The sequence below is a fragment of the Dysidea avara genome, chromosome 7 (assembly GCF_963678975.1).
Source record: "Dysidea avara chromosome 7, odDysAvar1.4, whole genome shotgun sequence".
In the NCBI taxonomy this organism is placed as follows: domain Eukaryota; kingdom Metazoa; phylum Porifera; class Demospongiae; order Dictyoceratida; family Dysideidae; genus Dysidea; species Dysidea avara.
The window spans coordinates 4,207,195-4,231,344 of NC_089278.1; the positions used below are offsets into that span (position 1 = coordinate 4,207,195).

The 24,150-nt window shown below is 38.0% G+C and overlaps 1 protein-coding gene across 1 annotated transcript in view; it reads right to left on the minus strand.

Moving 5' to 3' along the window:
• Positions 1 to 7,786: 7,786 nt before the first annotated feature.
• The window catches only part of LOC136260640 (protein patched homolog 1-like), a 35,479-nt gene continuing 19,115 nt past the window's right edge, over positions 7,787 to 24,150 (minus strand). Inside the window, exons 7-10 of the mRNA XM_066054456.1 lie at positions 14,654 to 14,884; positions 13,762 to 14,607; positions 11,894 to 12,673; positions 7,787 to 8,110 (exon numbers count right to left, since the gene is read on the minus strand). Coding sequence (XP_065910528.1) covers positions 7,997 to 8,110; positions 11,894 to 12,673; positions 13,762 to 14,607; positions 14,654 to 14,884 — 1,971 coding nt within the window. The 3' untranslated portion in view covers positions 7,787 to 7,996. The remainder of the gene's footprint in view (positions 8,111 to 11,893; positions 12,674 to 13,761; positions 14,608 to 14,653; positions 14,885 to 24,150) is intronic.

A 24,150-nucleotide genomic window follows, 5' to 3' on the forward strand; every position in this document is an offset into this window, starting at 1 on the left:
AATTAAAGTTGAAGAGGAGGAAAGTACATCGAGATGTGACCATAATAATGAAGATGTTTGGCTGCATCACAAAATCCGACTGTCTTTAGAAGATAGAAATGCCGTGTCCAATGGACGACAGTTAAACGACAAGCACATAAATTTTGCTCAGATTATTTTGAAGGAGAAATTTCCAGACATCATAGGCTTACAGTTAACATTGCTACAAACTAAATTCAAACTTGACATTCGTACACCATTGGTTCAAATTCTGCATGTCCATGGTAATCACTGGATAACATTTTCTAATCTACAGTGTGAGGCTGGGAAGATTTTAATTTATGATTCCATATTCAACACAGTTGATTCTCAAGTAAGGCAGCTGGTTGAAAATATTTGTGGTTCAGATATCAATACCAGCATCCATGGTAAAATGCCAAAGCAAGCTGGGACCACAGATTGTGGTGTCTTTGCTATTGCTACTGCTACCTCACTTCTACATGGAATAAATCCTAGTGAATACACACAATCACTGATACGATCTCATTTAATCCAGTGTTTTGAAAATCTTGATTTAACACCATTTCCTTAAGTTAAATATAGCTACATGTACTACAAATAATATTAATTATTGTACTATTACTATTGTAACCATACATTTATGTGATGTTTTAATAAATACAAAGCTACTTGTTAAGAATGTCTAAAATTCCAACATGCCTAAAGCCATTGACAACAATCTCAGGTCTAGACTTGAGGTAATCGTACAACTCAATCATCCATCTTGCTCCTACAGGTTTCACAATGCTTAACCTGAGATCCACAGGTTGTAGTCGTCTGCTCAAAGGGCCACTTCCGAGCTGCTCAGTTATTTTGGCAGCATACCATTCATTAAACTTTGCACGAAGGAAGTCCTTAGCTGGTTTATTAACGTTGACATCTAGAGGCTGCAACGTATCCGTACAGTTGGGTGGCACAATTACATAAAAGATGTTATTGGCTTTTAGTAATGACAGCACCCTATCGGTAACTTGACCACTGAATTCATCGAAGATAACCAATGAAGGGTAGGTTGGTGGGAGTTTCAAAGTTGTCTTCTTTTCTTGTAAATAAGGAAAAATGATTTTGCTGATATATTCCACCATTGTATCCTCGTTGCATCAGTGGTTGTGTGTTGCTGTGATGTGCCATTTCAGTGGAAATGAGACAGAAGGAAGGCATTTCGTTGTTGTTCCTTTGTAAACAAGTTGAACAGGAAGAAAATCTCCTGTTAAACTCCCAGCAAAAACTGCAGTTATCTGCCTCTTATCATTAATGCCAGCAATCTCTACCCTTTTTGACCCTCCTTCTCCATCATCCATTCTGACACTGGGATGTATTTAATCCCTGTCTGGTCCCAGTTTATTATTAGATCATAAGGTATCTCTGCCATTTCCACAACTGCCTTGATGTCAAGCAGGAACTGGTATCTTACTTCTTCAAAATTCTTCACAACCAACTTGGACTTTGTTGTTGCCTTCTGCTTAACAAAGTTCATTTTCCCCAAGAAATACTTTGCCCAACTTTTCTTCAAGGCGATGTGACCACCATTGCATTCTAATGACATCGGCTCTCGATGCTGCACTATTCCAGTTCCTGCAGCTATTACAATGGAGGTGTTGACAACCCCTCCAGCTTCTCTTATGGTCCGGATATATAAACGTAAATCCTTGCTTAGCTTGTCACTTAACATTGCTGGCCTACCCCTCTTCTTTTTTTCAAGTTCGTCAATGGAAATTATCTCGTTAGTTTCTTTTCTGTGCGATTCAGTAGTTCTGATGATCTCCTTTTTCCAGTCATTTACTGTACTCCACTTTAACTCTGGATGCTTTGTGGCAAAATGCTTGATAGCTGTCGCTGTGCCGTGTTGGACGGCATAATTAGGCCACACCAAGTCAAACCTTAGTTTCTGGTCACCCGCCCGCATGGAAAACCTGGAACCCCAGTTTATGAGGACTATTATTAATATTACAGGCGCTTAAGTGCCAGTAGAAACCAAGGACACTGATTTTTTAAATATTGCAAAAGATCGATCACGTGAGATACTCTAATAAAACAGTCAAGGAGTCTAGCTAATGCAGCACTCACACTATAATACCCTTAACTCTACCGCACTACTAAAACGTTTCTGACTAGTTTTGTACTTGATTATAAATAGCGACAAATCTACAAGCTGTGGTACCGTGGTGATTCTCGAAACGGTACCCGAGAAGGTTTGACCACTTAGTTGCTGATCTGTTCTTGTGTGCTTCGTTTATGACAGACAGTACGCGTCAATTGGAACTAGCATTGAAACGATGGCTGATGGTGGAAGTAAAAGAAAGCTAAACGCAGATTCAGTGTCTCCTGAGGCTAATCAAGCAAAGAAGCACCAAGGAGGTTCGCCCCCAATCAATGGTGGTGATGCTTTTGCGTCCCTTCCTGGCGCGCAATGTCCACACTGTGGTGAGGTTTGTCTCTCAGAAAGTAAGGCTGTCCAATGTGACTTGTGTGGAATATGGGTTCACGCTGTATGTGAGGGTATTTCAAATGAATTATATGATAAGTTCAATGATGTGTGTGCAAATGTTAGTAGCTTGTCATATTATTGTGAGGCTAATCATTGCAACAGCCGTATTAAACAACTTGTTCATGCCCACTACGCCAACGTTGACCAGCAGGTCGACCTCCCTTCTTTAAGAACATTACAAACTGAACAAGCTAATTTACACCGATTAATTTCTGAAGTGTCCACGAAAGTTGACAACTTAAAGTCTAGAAATGATGTTCTATATAGTGAAGTCGAGACAGCTTCAGAATTAGTCAGTCCACCTATCATACAAACTGAGTCACCAGCATCAACGTTCCTTACGGTTGCTAAAGAGTTAGATGACAGAGAACGCAGAAAGAATAATGTGATAATTTACAACCTACCCAAAACAAGTCCATCACAGGATGAGAAATGGTTTGTAGACCTCTGCAAAACTGTCTTTGATATTGGCATAAAAGTTACCAAGATCCTGTGATTGGGCAAGCCTGCTGAAGAAAAGGCTAGACCACTACTTATTGTTTTGGATAATTTGTCTCACAAAGAATTTATAGTTTCCCACTCCTACTACCTCCGACGTCACTCCCAGTATACGAATATCTATGTCTCTACTGACATAACCAAATTTCAGCGTGAGAAGCACAAGAAACTAGTACAAGAGCTAAAGCAAAGGAGAGAAAGGGGTGAGAAATATTTAACAATATTTAATGGTGAAATTGTGCTTAGAAGAGATCGTAACCCAAAACACGGAACTCAGCCAATGTTACAACCAGTTCTACAGCAATCAGTAACCCCAATCATGCTTGATCTTAATGAGGAGTGTACCTGACAGAGGTCAAATTAGAGAGGATATTTTTGATAACCCTAATTTAAGCCAAATTTTTGTTAGCAACTTTCTTAATCAAACTGATAATTGTCTACTTTCAGATGATGACACTATTATTAGTGACTCGGATACTCAGTTTAGTAATCCTGATACATTGTATAGTGAACTTAGTAATACTTCTTTAGAAGATAACAGTGACCTTGACTCGTCTGACCTAGTGGATTCTGACCATCAAAGTAACTTAAACTCTAACAATTCCTTGAATCTTTTGCTGATTAATTTACAAAGTATTTTGAGTAAAAAAGAAAGTTTTTGGGAGATGCTAGACGATCACACCCCTGACATTGTGATTGGTTGCGAGACCTGGCTCAATTCATCAATCCTTGATAATGAAATTATGCCCGAGAGCTATAAACTGTACCGAAAAGATCGTGAAGATGGATATGGTGGAGTGCTGATTGGCATTAGCACTACCTTATCCAGCAAACCTGTTGATATTGGTACACCTTGTGAAGTGTGTGCTGTCAGTTTGCAGCTGTCTCATGGTCAGGAACTTATTATAATTGGTGCGTATAGACCGCCTAGCAGAGATGTTGAATATCAACAAAATCTATGTAAAAGTATTTGTGACATTACAGCATCACGACCCAACTCGTTTATTTTCTGTGCTGGTGACTTTAATGTACCAGACATAGAGTGGACCAGTCATTCTATCGTTTCGCACAGATACCCATTGGATATTAATCAACAAACTCTCAAAATGGTAGATGACTGTTATTTTACCCAACTAGTGAGTACTCCCACTAGAAATGAAAACATTCTTGATATCGTTTTCACTAATAGACCATCTCTTATTAACTACTGTAAAGTTATACCTGGCATTAGTGACCATGAAGCTGTCTTGACCTCTTTTATGACACAGGTAGTTTACCACAAAGGAAGTGAGCGTAAGCGTTATTTATGGAACAGGGTCGATTTCCAAGAGATGAGTATTGAGATGACAAGGTTCACTGCATGGTTCACTGATCATTTTTGTAATGATACTCCAATTGAACACTTATGGTTTCATATTAAATCTATGCTCTTAAACCTGCTAGATAAGTACGTCCCATCAAAAATGGTGACAAATAGTAACAGACAGCCTTGGGTTAATCGCCATATTAAGCAACTTGGTAGACGGAAGAAAAAGTGCTACAAAAGAGCTAAAGTAAGTAATTCACCATCAGACTGGCTACATTATAAATCATTTAAAAAGGAGATGCAGAGAGAATGCAGAAATGCACGTAATTCTTACATGACTCGATCACTGTTTAACCCATTTAGAAGTGGAAGAAAGAAGAATTTTTTCCGTTACATTAAATCTCTCCGTAAAGATAATTGTGGTGTGCCTATGTTACAGAACGAAGGGGTTACATATACTGATAATTTGGATAAAGCAGAAGTATTAAATAAACATTTTGCCTCAGTGTTTACTCATGATAATGATTCACCAGCTCCACACCTGGGTCCTAGCCCATACCCTGATCTTCCATTATTTGAAACATCTATTGAAGAAGTATATACCCTATTGACACAAGTTGATCCTTTCAAGGCTACAGGTCCAGATGGTATCCCTCCCAAGCTATTGAAAGAGATGGCATTTGAATTATCTCCTAGTTTAACATTGCTGTTTAATTCATCATTGAAACAAGGAGAGGTTCCACACGACTGGAAAATAGCCTCTGTGACCCCTATATTTAAGAAGGGCAATCGTAGTAACCCTACAAACTATAGGCCAGTTTCATTAACATCTGTGTGTTGCAAAACTCTGGAACGAATAGTACACACTAATATTATGGAACATCTGAATAGTCTGAATATACTCTCAAAGTGTCAATACAGTTTTCGTGCCAAACACTCTACTGAGCTACAATTGTTACACACAGTTCATGACTTAGTGTCAAACCTTAACCAGAAAGCTCAAACTGATGCCATCTTACTTGACCTATCTAAGGCATTTGATAAGGTGTTACATCGTTATCTCTTACATAAGCTGCAGCATTATGGAATACGTCATGAGATCTTACAATGGACTTCATCCTTTTTGAGCAGCCGCACTCAATATGTTACTTGTAATGGTTCTCAATCATCACCCATCGATGTTATTAGTGGAGTGCCCCAGGGCACTGTCCTCGGACCCTTGTTATTCTTAGTTTACATTAATGACTTACCTGATTGCGTATCATCTTCTTGTGGCTTGTTTGCTGATGATTGTCTGCTCTATAGACCGATACATACTACAGATGATAGTCGTTTCTTACAGGAGGATTTGTTACGAATTGAAGAGTGGGCTAATAAATGGATGATGACATTTAACACAGATAAATGTGAAGTATTACAAGTTACTTTAAGTAATCCAAAACCCACAAGCTATTTCCTGTACAATAATCAACTAAGAATGGTTAGTCATGCAAAATACCTTGGTGTGATATTGGACTCTAAGATGAACTTTAACAAACATATTACCACTATTTGCAGAAAAGCTAATAGTGTATTGGCGCTTCTTAAGCGTAATCTGTATCATTGTAATTCTCAAATACGAAGCCAAGCCTATTTCTTGTATGTGAGACCAATACTAGAATACGCATCAACAGTTTGGGCACCATATACTAAGACTAACATTGAGAAGCTTGAAAGTGTTCAGCGACGTGCTGCCAGATTTGTGGTGTCTGATTATGATTTTTCAAGTAGTGTTACCAGTATCTTGAATGAGCTTAAATGGTGTAGCTTGGAGGTTAGAAGACAAGTAGACTGATGATGTTTTGTAAGATATTGCAAGGTTCTGTCGCACTAGAACTACCCTATGAGATATCTCTCATCGACACTGTTACTAGAGGGCACAATAGAAGATATCAAACACCTTTTTCAAGAATTGATATACACAAGTTCAGTTTCTTCCCAGCTACTGTCAGATTGTGGAATAGTTCACCTGACTCAGTTGTTAATTTGGATTCCCTTGAAGCATTCCGTAGATCTGCTACTGATTTCTTAAACAATTTATAATTTATAATTCTTTTTATACTTAATTAACTACTTAACTTAACTACATACTATATTGCACGTATACTCTTTCAGAGTCCTGCAATTATTATAATAATAATAATAGAAACATGCATAGTGGGCTAAGACTTCAGATTTGAATGAAGAGTTTCTGATGTGCATAGCTATAATTATTTCAATGTGGATCAGCTTACTTTGCTGACATAGCTAATGAGACGTTTCACTTGGAAAGCAAAAGTAACTATAAATGAGGAGACTGCTATGCTTAGTTGAATTATACATTGTTGTGCTCAGTTGTAGCAGCGTAGCAGGGGCGGATCCAGGGGGGTCCAAAGGGTTCCATGGAACCCCCCTTTTGAAAGAGCCTCTCTTACTCGAGATACTCTAATAGAGCAGTCAAATCGAGATACTCTAATAGAGCAGTCACAGTAGTCTTTTGATGAGCAGTGTAGGAAGCTATGTATCTAGTTATAAATAAGGAAATATAGTTGGTGAGGGCATCTATGGTGAGGGGTAGCTATTTTCAGTATAGGTGATGACCTTTTTTTTTTTTTCTTCAACTTACAGCTAGGCTGAAGTTGGATCCACCCCTGCGTAGCTATAGCCATCAACAATTTTCTTAGCGGTGCATTTTTGCAGAAGCATAATTACTTATGCCGTAAGAATATTGGTTAATAAACTAAACCAGCAAGAATGAGCAAATAATAATACTATACAGTGTGTCATCACAGTATACATACTGGTGTATTGTGTACGTCCATAGTCCTGATCATCCGCCCGCCCGCATCCTTTTTTGGGTTAGGCAGTGACCAGAAACTAAGGTATGACTTGGAGTGGCCTTACCAATGGCAACTCTCTCTTTGTCAGTATAAAAGGCATAACTCCCTCGCTTTCCAATGCCTGATGGATGGCAGCGAGAATCATCACTAACAAACTTTTGCACCGCGTTATTTGCTGCCTGATTTGTAGACGATGGCACAAGCTTCGACAGTGGTCCATCCGGACTGGGCAGGACTGCGGCCACAGCATTGGAAGACGAGGTGGCAGATGAATTTGAAGACTTTGGCTTAAAATACTTGTAAAGAGACATCACTTCCGTTTGAACACTGACTTTCTAATAGCTATTGTAAAAATTAAAATTTCGTGAATAATATTTTCGTGATCACATGCAAATTCACGAAAATCACGAAAATTTGGAACTATACGGTATATCACAACTTAAAAAAATACTGAAAGTTAACCACCAATTGTTATTGATCAATGGCAATTCTAGAGTTGACATGACATGGTTTCTGCCCAATAGTGCTTTGCTTTGCAGATAAAGTGCACTCCCTCCATGTATATAGAAGCTGCATGCATTATACGTATATACTCAATTAGATCTCAAACTACCAATTAATATGTATGCTTAATGTGCATCTATAACTACTCAGCTACACAGTTCCTTGACAATCAAACTAGTGTATGCATGTGAACAAGCTATAATGCTGACCTAAAATAAGTTCAAACATTAAGAGTTCTTTTAGCAACTAGTAGCTATATGTATGTGTACGTGTATACTACTGTTGTTTCACAGAATCAAGACTTCAATATGTGAAAGCAGTAGAAGCTTCCTTATCTTTCAGTTCTTCATCTTTTAGTTCTTCCTCAGTAATGGGGTTTTGCGCAACCATTGGTGGGCGTGTATCAATAGGTGATACCTGGAAAAAAAATGATCAATTAAGATATCCAACCACATGGAAAGCTACAAGTATCTTGTACAATACAATAAGAAAGATCTGCAACATGCGTATATACCTGTACTAGTTAAACTAGGAATACATATAACCCAACCCTTCTTCCTTGATCTATCTACAAGTTCCTACAGCAGAAGACATGATCAAATAGTGCATAGTGAAAGAATTTAGGTTTAGGGTTTAGCAAGTCTTTCACTATGCTTGTCACACACAGTCAGTTGACACAAAAGCATGGGGTTTGCTAATTATATAAATGAAAAATTGGTGAAAATTTGATGGATACTCATTTTAAAACATTTTAATTGTCATTGCCAGAATATTCAAAAAGCAAAGCCTCCAGCAGCCATGCACCCAGCACCAGGATGCCTGTGCACCACTCAGGCACTTGAGTCTTGTGCAGAGAAATCTTCCTGGGGCAGGACTAGTAACCTACAGGAGGTCTCATGGAGAGAGGTCGTGGAATGAATAACCCCAACACCACTAAGTGAGACAAGGGTAGTTCTTCCTATTGAACTGTATGCATACAGATGTACATATTAGCTTTAAACTATTCATTGTTGTATTAGTTATTCACACCTTGATTCTTAGCTACTGTGGTTTTGTATAGGAATTTTAATGGCCACATCTTTTGTTCTATTGTTCATTGTAATTTTGATTCCTTTTGGCTTGTACTTCTACATTGTAATTGTTGTGTTGTTAAACTTTGATAATGATTGTTGTGTTACTCTTCACGGTCTTCCCGGCTTAAGTAGTGGCATCCAGCTTGCGCATGAGAACACTCCAGCTAACATTTCCCCAATATACACCAGATACCCATCGATGTTACAGCTGGGTGGGCTGCTTCCCCAGTTGATACCAGGCCACCAGGTCTCCATTCTGGGTAGATTGTAGCTATGTGAATAAAGTTTCTTGCTCAAGGAAACAACAACACCAATTTGGCATAGCCAGGCATCAATCCTAGAACCTTTTGATTACCATGCCAATGCTTTGGCCACTTGGCTATGCAGCATATATGGGAAATCCTGTGAAAGCATTCATGTGTGTGTATGTGAACATGCGTGTGCACATGTGTGTGTATGTGAACATGTGTGTGCACATGTGTTCATGTGAACATGCATTCATATCTACCTGCAAGCATACATAAATGCTTTTAGTGAATATGATGTGATCATAGATTAGCTGTGCATGCATAATTCATTTAAAGTTGTATGGTTTGGTCAAATTTGCAGTTATGTTATCTGTTATTCTAGGCTATAGTAAAGCCTAAAAGAATTATTGCAGCAAACAGAAACACTCTAATAGAGCAGTCACAGATACCCAAAAAGCCAGGTACTGTCAGTGTTTTCAGCTGACTGTGAGTTTAACTAACAGATTGTGCTGACATAAAAGTAACAAAATGCCAGACATTTTGTGCAGGCAGATAACTGTGCAGAGAGAATGCAGTTCCAATTAGTAACTGTGTAGCAACAAGAGTGTAAAGTAGCTACGCCTCTCAGTACCTGCTTCCAAACATGTACAGTTCATAACAATAGAGAAGTCAAGTAATCTAATAAGCATTCAGTTGCAAATCCATGTAGTTACAGAGGTTAAGGTGTAATGTAATTGCATAGTGCTGTTATATCACTGGTTTATAAGAAGTAGCTGCTGTATGCAATATTCTCTTAAGCACTCAATGTGCTGGCTACACAACCCCAACAATGTCTTCTTTTTTGTGCATGGCTTTTTTCAGTAATCCCATTCCCTATTAGAAAATTTCATCTAGAACTTATGTAAACAACTATTATAAAATATACTACACTTGTGGTGGAGATCAAAAGTGCTGCGCTGTGGTATATAACTGATATATCACAGCAAACTGTGGTATATAAGTGATATACCATGCTTTGTGGCTATGCTTACCATATATGGTGTAACTTCACACATTCCATAAAATCCTTCTCTAAATGGTACATACAGCAAAGATCTTACACAAGCTTTTGAATTTGATTTTAAAACATGTTCGAGCCAACAACAAGAAGCCCTGCACTTAAAACTAGGGTTTAGTGATAGCAGTCATAGGTGAAATTGTCACCATCAGTACTGTAAATATGGTTGAATTATAATTAATGTAGCGTGAATTTATTGCTGCAGTCAGCCTCACCAGCTGATGAAGTAAGATGAAGTACAACGTGGTGTGACTTTGAAGCCTGCCCATCACCTCTAGTCACCTGTTACACTGAGAAGCAGCCGCAAAGCTAATTGCAGAAATTAATCTGAACACAAATCTATTAGTAACAGTGTCTCTTCAACAAGTCTTGAAGCTTGTATCTGCTTGTTTACAGCATTATACTGTCACGCCACAAAGAATGTATCTTTATTCAGCACAAAAAGGATGAAGTTCAAGAGCAGTTTTAAGTGCAGTGCTTAATATTGGCTGAAGCAAGCATTGAGATGTTCAGAGGTTTATTTAGTCACTGCAACATCTGATATTGTTTTGGAGTGGGTAACTGTGATAAATAGACATCGTTTGGAGTACCAGTCCATTCGCAAGTCCATTTTCCCAGTCTGTTCTGCGTTTTAGTCATCTCCTTCATAGGTTGTTCACTTACAAAGTTATGATAGTTTTGATGAAATTGAAGATAATCAATTATTTGCGTTACCATGAAAATTTTATATCACAAAAATATTGAACATATGGTATAACATTTCTAATAACTTTGCAATGGCGGATCTAGGACTTTTAAAAGGGGATTTCTGAAAATTAGTATAGAATGTATTGTAGATAAGAAATAAAATAATAAGTGTCTGGAGGACAAATCTCCAGAAAAAAATTGAAATTTTAGTAAGTACTGATGTTGAATTAAGTAGCTAGGCCCTGGCATCACCAAAAGTCTGGTTGGTTTAAAGTATTGGACCAGATTTACTGCGATTGCAATCTGTTAACTAAAAGTAGCCTATAGGTTAATATAGGCTACACACTAGCTTCTGCTGATACCAAGGAAATTTTTAAAGATAAGTAAAAAAGTAAAGTGTTGGTGAGGATTTAAGATCTATAATGGATGTAATTAAATGCACACATGCATATGTTACTGAAATACAGTGGCATACAGCTTTTTGCTATGATAAATTGTCAACACAGTACAGTGAAATCTCACTTAGTGGCCAGCTCATTAATAAGGCCACTTTGTTATAGTGTCCAGGTCCAGAAAGTCCTTCCATACTATTCCATTGATTTAATTTTTGTTAATAGGGCCCACCTCATTAATAAGGCCAGTGGCCACATACCACAGGACCAAACTGGTAAAACTAACACAATATCCCCTCAATAAAGAGGCTAGCTGAGCAGGTATCACTACAAATAGTTGCTCCTAAGTACCTAATTTAGTTCCCAATAGTTGTGCCTATAATATAGTTCATGCTTATACCAGCCATTATGCCTCAAGTAATGCTTAATAATTGGTACCTTTCACTGTGATGAAACTTAATTATGTATGCCAATTGTAAATTGCTGTTACAGCAAAACCACTTTGATTTATGGCCACATTAATGGGATTTTCAGTGATATAAGGCCACCTCACTAATAAGGCCACTAATTGTGGGTCCCAAAGGTGGCCACAATTAGTGGCCTTATTAGTGAGGTGGCCTTATATGGCCTTATTAATGAGGTTTCACTGTAATAGTAAAATTACCACTGGACTAAATTTTAAAGGGGTTTCTGTTGAAACTTCAGAAACCCACCTTGATCCGCCAGTGCTTTGAGACACTTACTTGAGGAAAAGGTCCAATAAGAGACAGCAACACTGGTAGAAACAGGAGACCATTAAGCACTCCAACTACCACAACAATCATCAATACTCCAAAGAAATATACTCGAAGGAACCTGACAGGTGCAAAGAATAGTATTGCAACTCCAACGAAGGTGGTTACTGATCCATTAAAGATGGCTGTAAAACGATGTTCCAGTGCCTTGTGCATTCTTTCATTGTGTTTGGTTAACCACCATGATTTAGACACAGTTTTGTCAGCTTCTGCAGTAGCTTTAAGGAAATATAATGCTAATGGTGCAGTAAATTCTACACCAAGAGCAATACCGGCAAGGAACACTGTTGCTGCGAAAAAGTTAACATCAATATTGAAATGCCCTATAAAGCCATATACCATGACACCATCGACTACTAAAATTCCTCCCATAATTACTCCACTGTGTATATCCATTAGGAATATTGTTGTCACAACAAAACAACAAATAGCAATAATGGCAGCTGCTAGTATTATATCATCACTCAAGGAAAGAAACTGTGAGTAGTTACCAATGGCCTCTCCTATGTTATAACCATCAATTCCAAGATCCTCAAGAATGCCTTCAATATCTTCAATGTGCCTCACTGCAATATCAGATGTTCGTACACCATCCACATACAGGTTTGTTTGTACATACAACAGCGGTTCAGATTGTTGTAAAGTTAGTATATCTTGTGGATTAAAATTTAGTGGTGCAGGACTTAAGAAAGATTGAAGCAATTGTAAATTGATTTGATCCAGTGTGGCCTAATGAAAAGACATGTAATAGTTATACCATGACTGTGAGGGATTTTACTGATATATACACCTGAAGCACAAGGGCTGCAGGCCCAAGGGTTAAGGATGTGTATATCAGCAAAACCTAACACAGTGAAAGGTGACAGAACTACAAAGCACTCACCCTGTTCCTTTTATACATCAGTATCTGATGATTGATAGTGATTTTAATACCATGCCGTTAGAACGTTATTCATAATGCTTTACTGCAGAGGGTGCAAGTGTAATCAATCACCCAAGCCAGTGCAGGCTAATACCTTGTAGCAAGAGTACATAATATATATATTATGAACTCTTGCTTGTAGCCATGCTTTATATATCACATGTAACACTTTCACACCTCAGATCTGGGCTACATACGAAATGTAGCCTGGTCTATATACATCTGGGCAGCAATTATAAAGACATCAAGGCCGAAATTGATTGTGGGGATCAATTAACACTCACGTGATTAGTATGCACAACTTGGATTTTGCCATGAAAACCATTCAGATGGTGAGCATCTTGCTATCCTATGAGTTGAAAAACATTGGGCTAAAGTGAGAACTAATGCTATAGCTTATTCACCAATTGTTTCTGCACATTTCCAAATATGGACCACATCCCCATCACTACCACTCTGCATGAAGAACCACTCTACAAGCAAGCTTACCTATCTAGGTCTTTAGCAAACTCTGTAATTATTTCATAAATGATTCAGCAGCACATTAAACTCGCGTAACTGAAATTTTTTGAGATATCACTAGAATTTCTCCATTCATCGTAACTGAACAGAACCAGAATTTACTAGATGTTGACCCATAATTGAAATTTGTAGGCATGCATATATAATATATCCAGTGGTTGCACTTGTATTGGCTTGAGTGATTGATTGCCCTGTGCAGGCTATCAGCCTGATACAGATGGGAAGTGTTACACATTAGCTGTAACACGGCCCTTCACCCTTGGGCCTGACCCTCGAGCAGTCAGGCATACATATCAGGCAAAGCCCTGATGTCTGTGTTACAACTATTACAACACATACACACGCACACACAACACACACCTGCACAACTTACCCAAATTGTAAGGTAATAATAAAATTTATCACGTGGAATAACTGTAAACTCTCTCCCTCTAAACTCTTCAACAGTTAATAAGTTATACTTACATAAACATTCTTGGCTAAACTGAAGAGGTGGAGGAGCAACAGGAACACAAGATGTTTCACTTTCAAAATACATTGGATCAATAGCAGAAATAATTCCAGTCACAAGACCTTGGACACCAGGGTCATTTATCTGACATACTGCATCATTCAGAGTCTGAAAAAACTCAATCATCACTCTTAACCACAAACGATTGTTATTTGTAGGAGCCAGGACATTGCTAAGGTTAAGGACTCTACTTTCCATTTCCAACAATTGTGGCTGCAATCCAGGATAATTGATTTGTTTGGTGACAAGGGAAAATGGAAAAGTTCGAAAATATTTATCATCTATCTCAGCATATTCAAGGTAGACAGAACCATCTTTACTAAAGTCTATAGAGCTAATATCATAGGTAACTGTTGTGCAGCCCCAAATTCCAACTGCTAGAAGAATACAAAATCCAGTTGTGGCCACAGCTTTCACAATGTAGTTCTGAAGAAATGGGGAATAGTACTTAACAACAAACCAGGTCAAGACAGAGTTATACTCTTCGGTAGCTTGAGATATCCATGAAGAGACATGACCAGATTTACCAGGTTCTTCCTTTTTCTCATCAACTTCTTTATCAGCATCATCTTTTTCTTTGCGCCACCACACAGGAACACAACACAACACATCCATCAGTTTACCATGGGACCTGTAGTGATCTATTATAAGATAACAAGGCATGCCAATGGCAAGTCCTATGTAGTTTAGGACAATAGCAATAGCAACCTGTAAAATAAAATTAATAGAGGTATTGTGCATACTTTTTCTTTACCTCTACTACAAAATTTCTAAATAAATCGTAAGGAATAATATAACACATCAGAAATCCAGCAAAGTTAGTGACAGATGTCAGTGTAATACTGGGTCCCACAGCAATCATTGTGTCCTTGATCAAATCTTTGATTGGGGCGTTTCTGCCTTTTGCTTGTTCAATCTCGAGGAATGTACCAACAATGACAAACATATCATCAACACCAAGTCCCAACACCAAAAATGGATAAATCTGTTAGGGAACATATACGTAGATAATATATTACAAACATAATGTTAAAACAGAGGTATATAGAACTTTATGTACCACTCTGCATGGGCAGTTCAAAGGCCCCGCCAGTGCAATAATTTGTATATGGCACTCTTGCTGACTGCAGCGAGTGCATTATAACTCATAACGCACTGGTTGCAGTTTTGCAGACCGCAACGAGTGCATTATAAGTTATAATGCACCAACCGCAGTTAGGGATGCAGCAATTATGCTGGCATAATTTCAGGTATGTGTGGGAATCAGGAATTATGCTAGCATTTTGAGGTGATTATAAAGCTTTAACAGTAGCAGATTGCACAGATCCGTTAAAAAAGATCGAGATACTCTAATAGAGCAGTCAGAAACTCTAATAGAACAGTCACTGAATCAAGACACACGGTAGTGTGTCGTGCGGCCCAAGAAGCCGGCGCGCAACCCCGTGAGTATATTGACAGGAAGAAAGAAAACGCAATTTTCGCACCTCCGTAGCTCTGTGCTGCCTTGATGAAACAAAACAAATTTTGCTGTGTACATTCCCTCCAACTTCAGTACTCCACATTCCAAATTTGAGCGAAATCGCTTCAGGCATTCCTGAGATATGCGACTTCAAAAATTGGCTTAGTTTCTTCGTTTTTTTTTCTTCTTATTTTTCTTCCTCTTTTCGCACACTTACAAAAACTGCTATAAAATGCGAATGCCATATCCGATTGCCTTGAAATTTGGCACACAGAAAGGGGGTATAAAGGCGCATCTCGGTACCAACGTTGGCTGGAATACCATAAACAGGCAAAGAGTTATGAGCGATTATGCACGAAAAATAACACCAATATGTTGTCACGCCTACAGGGTAAACCGCGTATGGGAAGAAGCTGAAAATCGGAGGGTGAATAGGTTAACTATTGAACCTCAAACCTTTTGTGGTTTGAAAGAAATCGAGCTAAAAACCAGGAAGATACAGCGAAAAAATCAACAGTGTGTAACAATTACGCAATCGAGATTAGCAAAGAAGATCGACATAGCTCCTTGCAATATGACCTCCAGCTTTCTGGGTTAACTGTCAATCTTGTTCCAATTGAAATTGGTTGTTTAGGCCACTTTTTGCCAGAAACAATTGCTCAAATGGCTACTGCTTGTGAAGTGCCAAAGAAAACCATAAGATCCTTGTTTGAGCAGGCAGCTCGCATTGCTGTGTCCTGTTCTTACAGAATTTTTAATTCTAGAGCCTCCCCGGGCTGGGATCTTTTAGACCACCTTAGGTAAACTTTAAGTATTACATATATGTAGATATAGTTTTTTTTTGTTTTTTTTTGTGTATTGTAATTTAATTTACCTTTAGTTAATGTAAGTCTTGCCAGGGCTCCTGTACTGATCCATCAGCACATGGTACCCCTGTGTCTAGGCCCCTGTATGCTTGTAATGTATATTTTGTCTTAATCATTAAGACGTTTATTCTCTCTTTATTATTATTATTATTATTATTATTATGCTTGCCACGCCTACCAGATAAACCACTTGGGGTAATGCTTTGAAAATCGCTGTACAGATGGAGTTATCATCTTAGAAAGGCTCTTCAATGGTGTAGAAGAATCAGACTTAAAGCCACGGAGTTATAACACGAAATCCAACTTGGTGTAGCAAGTGCGAGATCAAGATACTCTAATAGAGCAGTCATCCTAATAGAGCAGTCACCCTGAACAGAATTCAAGAGATCAGCTAGAAACAAGTAACCTGTATAGAGATCAGCTACAAACAAATCACCCTGTAGAGAGTTCAGCTACAAACAATTCACCCTGTTCAGACATCAGTTAGAAGAAGTTTTCTTGTAGAGAGTTCAGTTACAAACAAATCACCCTGTTGAAAGATCAGCTAGAAGATGTCACCTTATATATAGTTCAGTTACAAAGAAACCACCATGTAGAGAATTCAGCTACAAACTAGTGACCCTGTAGATACATCAGCTAGAAGAAGTTACCTTGTAGAGAGTTCAGCTACAAAGAAACCATTCTGTAAAGAGCTCAGCTGCAAACAAATCACCTATATAAAATTCAGCTACAAACAAATCACCCTGTAGAGAGATCAGCCAGAAGAAGCTACCTTGTAGATAGTTCAGCTAGAAACAAATCATCCTGTAGAGAGATCAGCTAGAAGAAGTTACCTTGTAGATAGTTCAGCTACAAACAATTCACCCTGTACAGAGCTCAGTTAAAAGAGGTTTCCTTGTAGAGAGTTCAGCTACAGACAAATCACCCTGTAGAGAGATCAGTTAGAAGAAGTTACCTTGTAGATCGTTCAGCTACAAACAATTCACCCTGTAAAGAGATCAGCTAGAAGAAGTTACCTTGTAGAGAGTTCAGCTACAAAGAAACCATCATGTAGAGATTTCAGCCGCAAACAAATCATGTATAGAGAGTTCAGCTACAAACAAATCTCCCTGTAGAGAGATCAGCTAGAAGAAGTTTCCTTGTAGAGAGTTCTGCTACAAACAAATCACCCTGTAGAAAGATCAGCTAGAAGAAATCACCTTGTAGAGAGTTCAGCTTCAAAGAAACAATCATGTGAGAGTTCAGGTACAAACAAATTGTCCTGTAGAGAGATCAGCTAGAAAAAGTTACCTTGTAGAGAGTTCAGCTACAAAGAAACCATCATGTAGATAGTTCAGGTACAAACAAATCACCCTGTAGAAAGATCAACTATAGAAGAAATCACCTTGTAGAGGGTTCAGCTACAAAGAAACTATCACGTAGAGAGTTCAACTACAAACAAATCACCCTGTAGAAAGATCAGCTATAGAAGAAATCACCTTGTAGAGAGTTCAGCTACAAAGAAACCACCATGTAAAGAGTTCAGCTGCAAAAAACTCAATCACCTTGTAGAAAGATCAGCTAGAAACAAGTCGCCCTGTAGAGAGTTCAGCTAGAAGAAGTCACATTGTAGAGAGTTCAGCTACAACGAAACCACCATGTAGAGAGTTCAGCTACAAACAAATCACCTGTAGAGAGTTCAGCTAGAAACAAGTCACCCTGTAGAGAGATCAGCTAGAAACAAGTCACCTTGTAGAGAGTTCAGCTAGAAGAAGTCACATTGTAGAGAGTTCAGCTACAAAGAAACCACCATTTAGAGAGTTCAGCTGCAAACAAATCACCCAGTAGAAAGTTCAGCTATGAACAGATCACCCTGTTGAGAGTTCAGTTAGAAACAAGGAATCCTGTAGAGAGATCACCTAGAAGTATCGCCTTGTAGAGAGTTCAGCTACAAACAAATCACCTGTAGAGAGTTCAGCTACAAACAAATCACCCAGTAGAGAGATCAGCTAGAAGAAGTCACCTTGTAGAGAGTTCAGCTATAAAGAAACCAACATGTAGAGAATTCAGCTGCAAACAAACACCCTGTAGAGAACTTAGCTACAAACAAATCGCCCTGTAGAAAGATCAGCTAGAAGAAGTTACCTTGTAAGGATTTCAGCTACAAACAAATCACCCTGTAGAGAGTTCAGCTACAAAGAAACCATTCTGTAAAGAGCTCAGCTGCAAACAAATCACTTGTACAGAATTCAGCTACAAACAAATCACCCTGTAGAGAGATCAGCTAGAAGAAATTACCTTGTAGATAGTTCAGCTACAAACAAATCACCCTGTAGAAAGATCAGTTAGAAGAAGTTACCTTGGAGAAAGTTCAGCTACAAAGAAACCATTTTGTAAAGAGCTCAGCTGCAAACAAATCACCTGTACAGAATTCAACTACGAACAAATCACCCTGTAGAGAGATCAGCTATAAGAAGTTACCTTGTAGATAGTTCAGCTACAAACAAATCTCCTTGTAGAGAGATCAGCTAGAAGAAATTACCTTGTAGAGAGTTCAGCTACAAAGAAACCACCATGTAGAGAGTTCAGCTGCAAAGAAATCACCCTGTAGAAAATTCTGCCAGAAACAAATTGCCCTGTAGAAAGATCAGTTAGAAGAAGTTACCTTTTAGAGAGTTCAGCTACAAAGAAACCATTCTGTAAAGAGCTCAGCTGCAAACAAATCACCTATACAGAATTCAGCTACAAACACATCACCCTGTAGAGAGATCAGCTAGAAGAAGTTACCTTGTAGATCGTTCAGCTACAAACAATTCACCCAGTAGAGAGAGCAATTAGAAGAAGTCACCTTGTAGAGTGTTCAGTTACAAAGAAACCACCATGGAGATTTCTGTAATCAATATAATATTATGTGACCGGATTTGCGAAAAGGGGCCTTCCACACACATCCAATTCCGTAAACGTTGGAGACCATAACTCAGTGTTCAAGTAACATATTAACCTTAAAATTTCACCATGTATTCAGCTATAGTGGTGCTCACCACTGCCCAAACTTCAAGGCAATAGCTCTTTCCAATCTGAAGTTATCAATTGTCAAAGTTGGCAAATTGGATGTGTGTGGAAGACCCCTTTTCGCAAATCCGGTTACATATGTATTATACAGTATATATAATTTATACATTTACTGATAAAATATTTAAAGTACATCTACTTCATCTTTTCTTCTTCCTGTAGTAAAGAAAAAAACATAGGTTAAAAAAGTCCCAAAGCTGGCCATAGGCCGGCTTTGGGGTATACAAATACAAAAAGAAATGAAATCTAATCCAAAACAGCCAAGCCGTAAAAAAAGTGTGCGGCCCTCAGAAAGGCTATGGTGAAAAAAGATGTGAAATCCAAGGTGGCGGCCAAGACATGGCTGTGATGGTAGGTTAATGGTAAAAATTTTAATAATGAAAATTTAGGTAAATTTTGTGAAGCGGCACAAAAATTCACCTGAATTGTCGTTATTAAAATTTTTACCATTAACCTACCATCACAGCCATTTCTTGGCCGCCACCTTGGATTTCACATCTTTTTTCACCATAGCCTTTCTGAGGGCCGCACACTTTTTTTTACGGCTTGGCTGTTTTGGATTAGATATTATTTACTCTAATAAAGCAGTCACATTGAAATGAAATACTCTAATACAACAACCAGCTAAAGAATTGAGGACTATTTGAAGCTTAAACGTTATTGAAAATGTTGTGATACAGCAATATTCTGGCATTATTAGCCAATTATGGTGGCATAATTTTGGGAATAATGGGCAATTCTCAAAAGCATAATAGGTGAATTTTTGAGCACTGGTCAAAAGCATAATGCTCAATTTTTGGAGCATAATAGCTCATGCCTAACTGCAGTACAATATACATATATTGCACTGACTGCGGTTTTGTGCAGCAATGCACAAGTGCCAGCAACCAAGACCACTACGACACCTCACCTAATAGGTGGAAAGACACCTCATAGCTCACTCAAATTCTTTTATAGCCTGACATGTAAAGGTCAATTGTGGGCCATAACGTCATCAATACGTATAATGTTTACCAAGCAGCCAATGGCGATCAAAAAAGCCAACGTGGTGTCCACAACTCTAGTCTACATATATATAAACATACTTATACACCTTACTAGCCTGGTGCCAGATTAAACTGTAGTCCACTCGACAATGACTCAATAAAACTATTATATTCTAAATAACACTCACCTTTATGTTCAATTGTGGTAACCAGTTTTAGTCATGCCACCAGATTCGAGTTTAGCCAGTGTGAATAGTAAGAATTAGACTAGTATCGTTTAGTAGTTAGGTTTTGTTTACTTAAACCGTCTATTAGCTGCTTTTTTTTTCGCTCGAGAGAATCACTATGGCGATTAGTCTGGCGCTTAGTCTATATGGTGATTGAGTGATCACGCTAGCATGCTGAGCACTACATGATGAGAGTCGAACAGCGAATGCAAGTTAGTGATATAACCCATAGCGTACTAGCTTTCAATATCTCAGGTGGCTGCAGTACTGTAGAGGGAACGTCATCGCAATGTTCGGCTTGGTTACCCACAATCGATGTTAGAAACCTGACCTTTATAAGTGTTACAGCTGTCTTATGAAACTCTCCCCACCTATTAGGTGAGTGGTACATAACAGTTATGCAATGTGCACTCGTGCTCTGCCTGTATAAACACACTTGCCTTCGGGCCTGACGGCCCTTAGGTTCGTGTGTTTATATCAGGCAGAGCACTCATGCCTGTTGTATAACTATATAATGTGGAATTCATCAATATGTTTTGACAATAGTTTCTGGAAATATAAGTATAGATTCAAAATAAATCTTGTGTTCTTCATGTGTAGAGCTGTGTAACATAGTAAACCAAACTAATAAGACGGCTACATTGCTTATTATACTAGTATATTTTAAAATTATTAATGAAGTAGGGATCCAATAAAAAGTAGCAAAACAAGAGATGAATGATGGTATTACAGCATAGCTCAGTGGGAAATCCCTACATTGGCATGTTATAATGTGACCAGATCTGCAAAAACCCGACACAATCATGCAATTTTCAAATTCCTGTTTATTAAATATTTAGAATCTACTTAGCCAAGTATAGGGACCCGCCGATTATGCTGGCATAATTATGAGCATAATAGGTGTCTGAAAGCATTGAGCATAATGCTAGCATAATAGGTAGAATATTTGTGTAATAGTATGAATTCTTGCTTATCAAAATAACTATCACAGAAAGATCGATATACTCTAATAGAACAGTCAGTAGCTCTAATAGAAAAATCATAGTGACTGTTCTATTAGAGTATATCGATCTTTTCTGTGATATGCATTTTGGCAAGTAAGTTTGTGCTGCAGCCACTTATTATTTATCCATAAATTGGAAATTATTAGCAGAACATGTGAACTGAGGCATAAATAATTGGGCATAATTTGAGCATAATGGGTAAGTATTGAGCATAAATTTAAGCATAATAGGTAAATTTTTGAGCAGTGCAGCATAGCATAATAGGTAAAATTATGAGCATAATCGGCGGGTCCCTAGCCAAGTATACCCTCTGGCAAAGTTTCAGCTTCACATGTCAATAACTTTAGGAGTTACAGCCCTACAAAGTAGTAAGAACAGAAAAATCGATTTGTACAGCAAGTATAGGGAAAATAAATTACAGGTGCCTACAAACACAGTTGTAACTTACCAACAAATTGAGGTACGGAGCTACAATTTTCACCATCATGTTTGCCATGAACAGGGGAATCAATTACAGTGTAATTTTTTTTCTTTACACGCCCTTCTTCACTGCATACAAAGGCAAAATTCTTGAAGAAAAATCAATCGCGTATGATCACTTCGACATGACGTAAACAAATGCTCATAACTCCCATATCCTTGGGTCTACTGCAATGAAACAAAGATTTTCCAACTCCTCTTGAGCAGGCGAATAAGATGATATCCAGGATTTTATTGTTAGTCTCTTCCTTCAATAAGAAAGAGGCATTCAAAAAATTTACGGAATTTTTTCAATAATATGCAAGTATTTCACCCATTGTATTCAATGCTTTATACTGTAAATTTAGGCTTGCGAGATTGTGTTGGGTTTTCACAACACAATCACAGTTAGGCAGCCAGACCAAAAATCAGGTTTCAATGGGTTTTTTTTTTTAAGAATGCATTATTTGGCCTTCTGTAAGTGTTTTCTTGTTTGTATTGCTGAATTTTATATTAGATACACCAAGACTATATTCTGTAAAGGTGATTTTCATTGTGTTGTTAATATTTCTATGATGGTTTTAAACAGCAGCATTTTGGTGGGTGTCACTCATTTAGGTAAGAACCCTACTAAACAGTGCTACTGTACTGTTTGATAATGTACTCAGTGAGGACTTGCTGGTATGAGCTCCCATCATATCATGAACCATGATAGTGGGTTAATAATAGGGATCGCCCATGTTTTTTGCAAAAATCCTAATAGAACGCACACCTAAAAACCACCTTGAAAAGCATCCTTCAACTCAAAACAACCCTCTGGTGGTTCTTTGCAGTGAGCATAGGTCCACTAGTAAGTATCAAGTGAAAATTAAACAGTATGTATATTTCAGACAAAACTGAAATATGCCCGTTTGTTCATATTATTATTCTTATTATTCATAATATTATTATTCTTTCAAAGGCATAGCGAAGTTTACAAGGAGAATCCTGGGATAAAAAGTAGCAAGGCTTGATGAATGGATCATTGTGTATGTCCATGACCTATTTTTGATTTCGTTTTCGGATGGAAACAGCCCAAACCGGGCCATTTCTTCTTGCCAAAATGCCATTATGCTCGAGAATCCATACAAGGTCACGCTCAAAGTGCGCTGCTTGTGGCTAATAGAATCTGTCTTTATTAAACTCAGTATACGCCAGGAAGCTTAATCTGGGCTGATGACTTTGTTGCAAGGTGGTTTTTTCGCTCTGTGATTATTGTACGTGGGCGAGTTATCCAGATTAAATACTCTAATAGAGCAGTCATGTAAATACTCTAATAATGCAGTCAAGTGTATAACAACAATCCTTGCACTGAATTTGACAGCTATTAAAGGCACCAGTAATGTAAATTGTAGCTCATATTGGGAGACTCTCAGTCTATATGCACATTGCAATTTGATCAGTTTCATGTGTGTACTGAAACGTTGACAGTATTACTATGCAGAATGCAAAATTACACTATTCACCACAGTCTTCATTATCAATCAAAGATATCCATGTTAATTTGTACATGTGATATTGTAGTCAATAGCGTGAGAAGATATTGCTGAGGAGAAGATATGTCCCAACAACTTGCAGCAAATACTAGTCAATGATATAGGTCTATAGTTTGATGGATTAGTACGCGGGACTTTCTTGTATGCTGGTGTTACATATGCCCTCTTCCAGTCTGAAGGGGGTTCACCCTGATGTATAATGCAGTCAAGTGTATAACAACAATCCTTGCACTGAATTTGACAGCTATTAAAGGCACCAGTAATGTAAATTATATCTCATATTAGGAGACTCTCAGTCTGTATGCACATTGCAATTTGATCAGTTTCATGTGTGTACTGAAATGTTGACGGCGTTACTATGCAGAATGCAAAATTACACTATTCACAATGGTCTTTATTATCAATAAAAGAAATCTCATAATCCATTACTGGATTAATAAAAAGTACACAAACTAGATGAATAAAAAATTGGAAATTTTAAAATGGGAATAGGGATCGCTGAAAAAAGCCACAAAACAAGAAGGGATCGCTGGGGTGGTATGTAAACAACAAATCCCTATTTTGACTCACTTCAAAATGACAGAGCATATAACTAAAGATTTATGACAGAGAGTCAAAATAGGGATCTGTGGTTTACATTACCACCCCAGCGATCCCTTCTTGT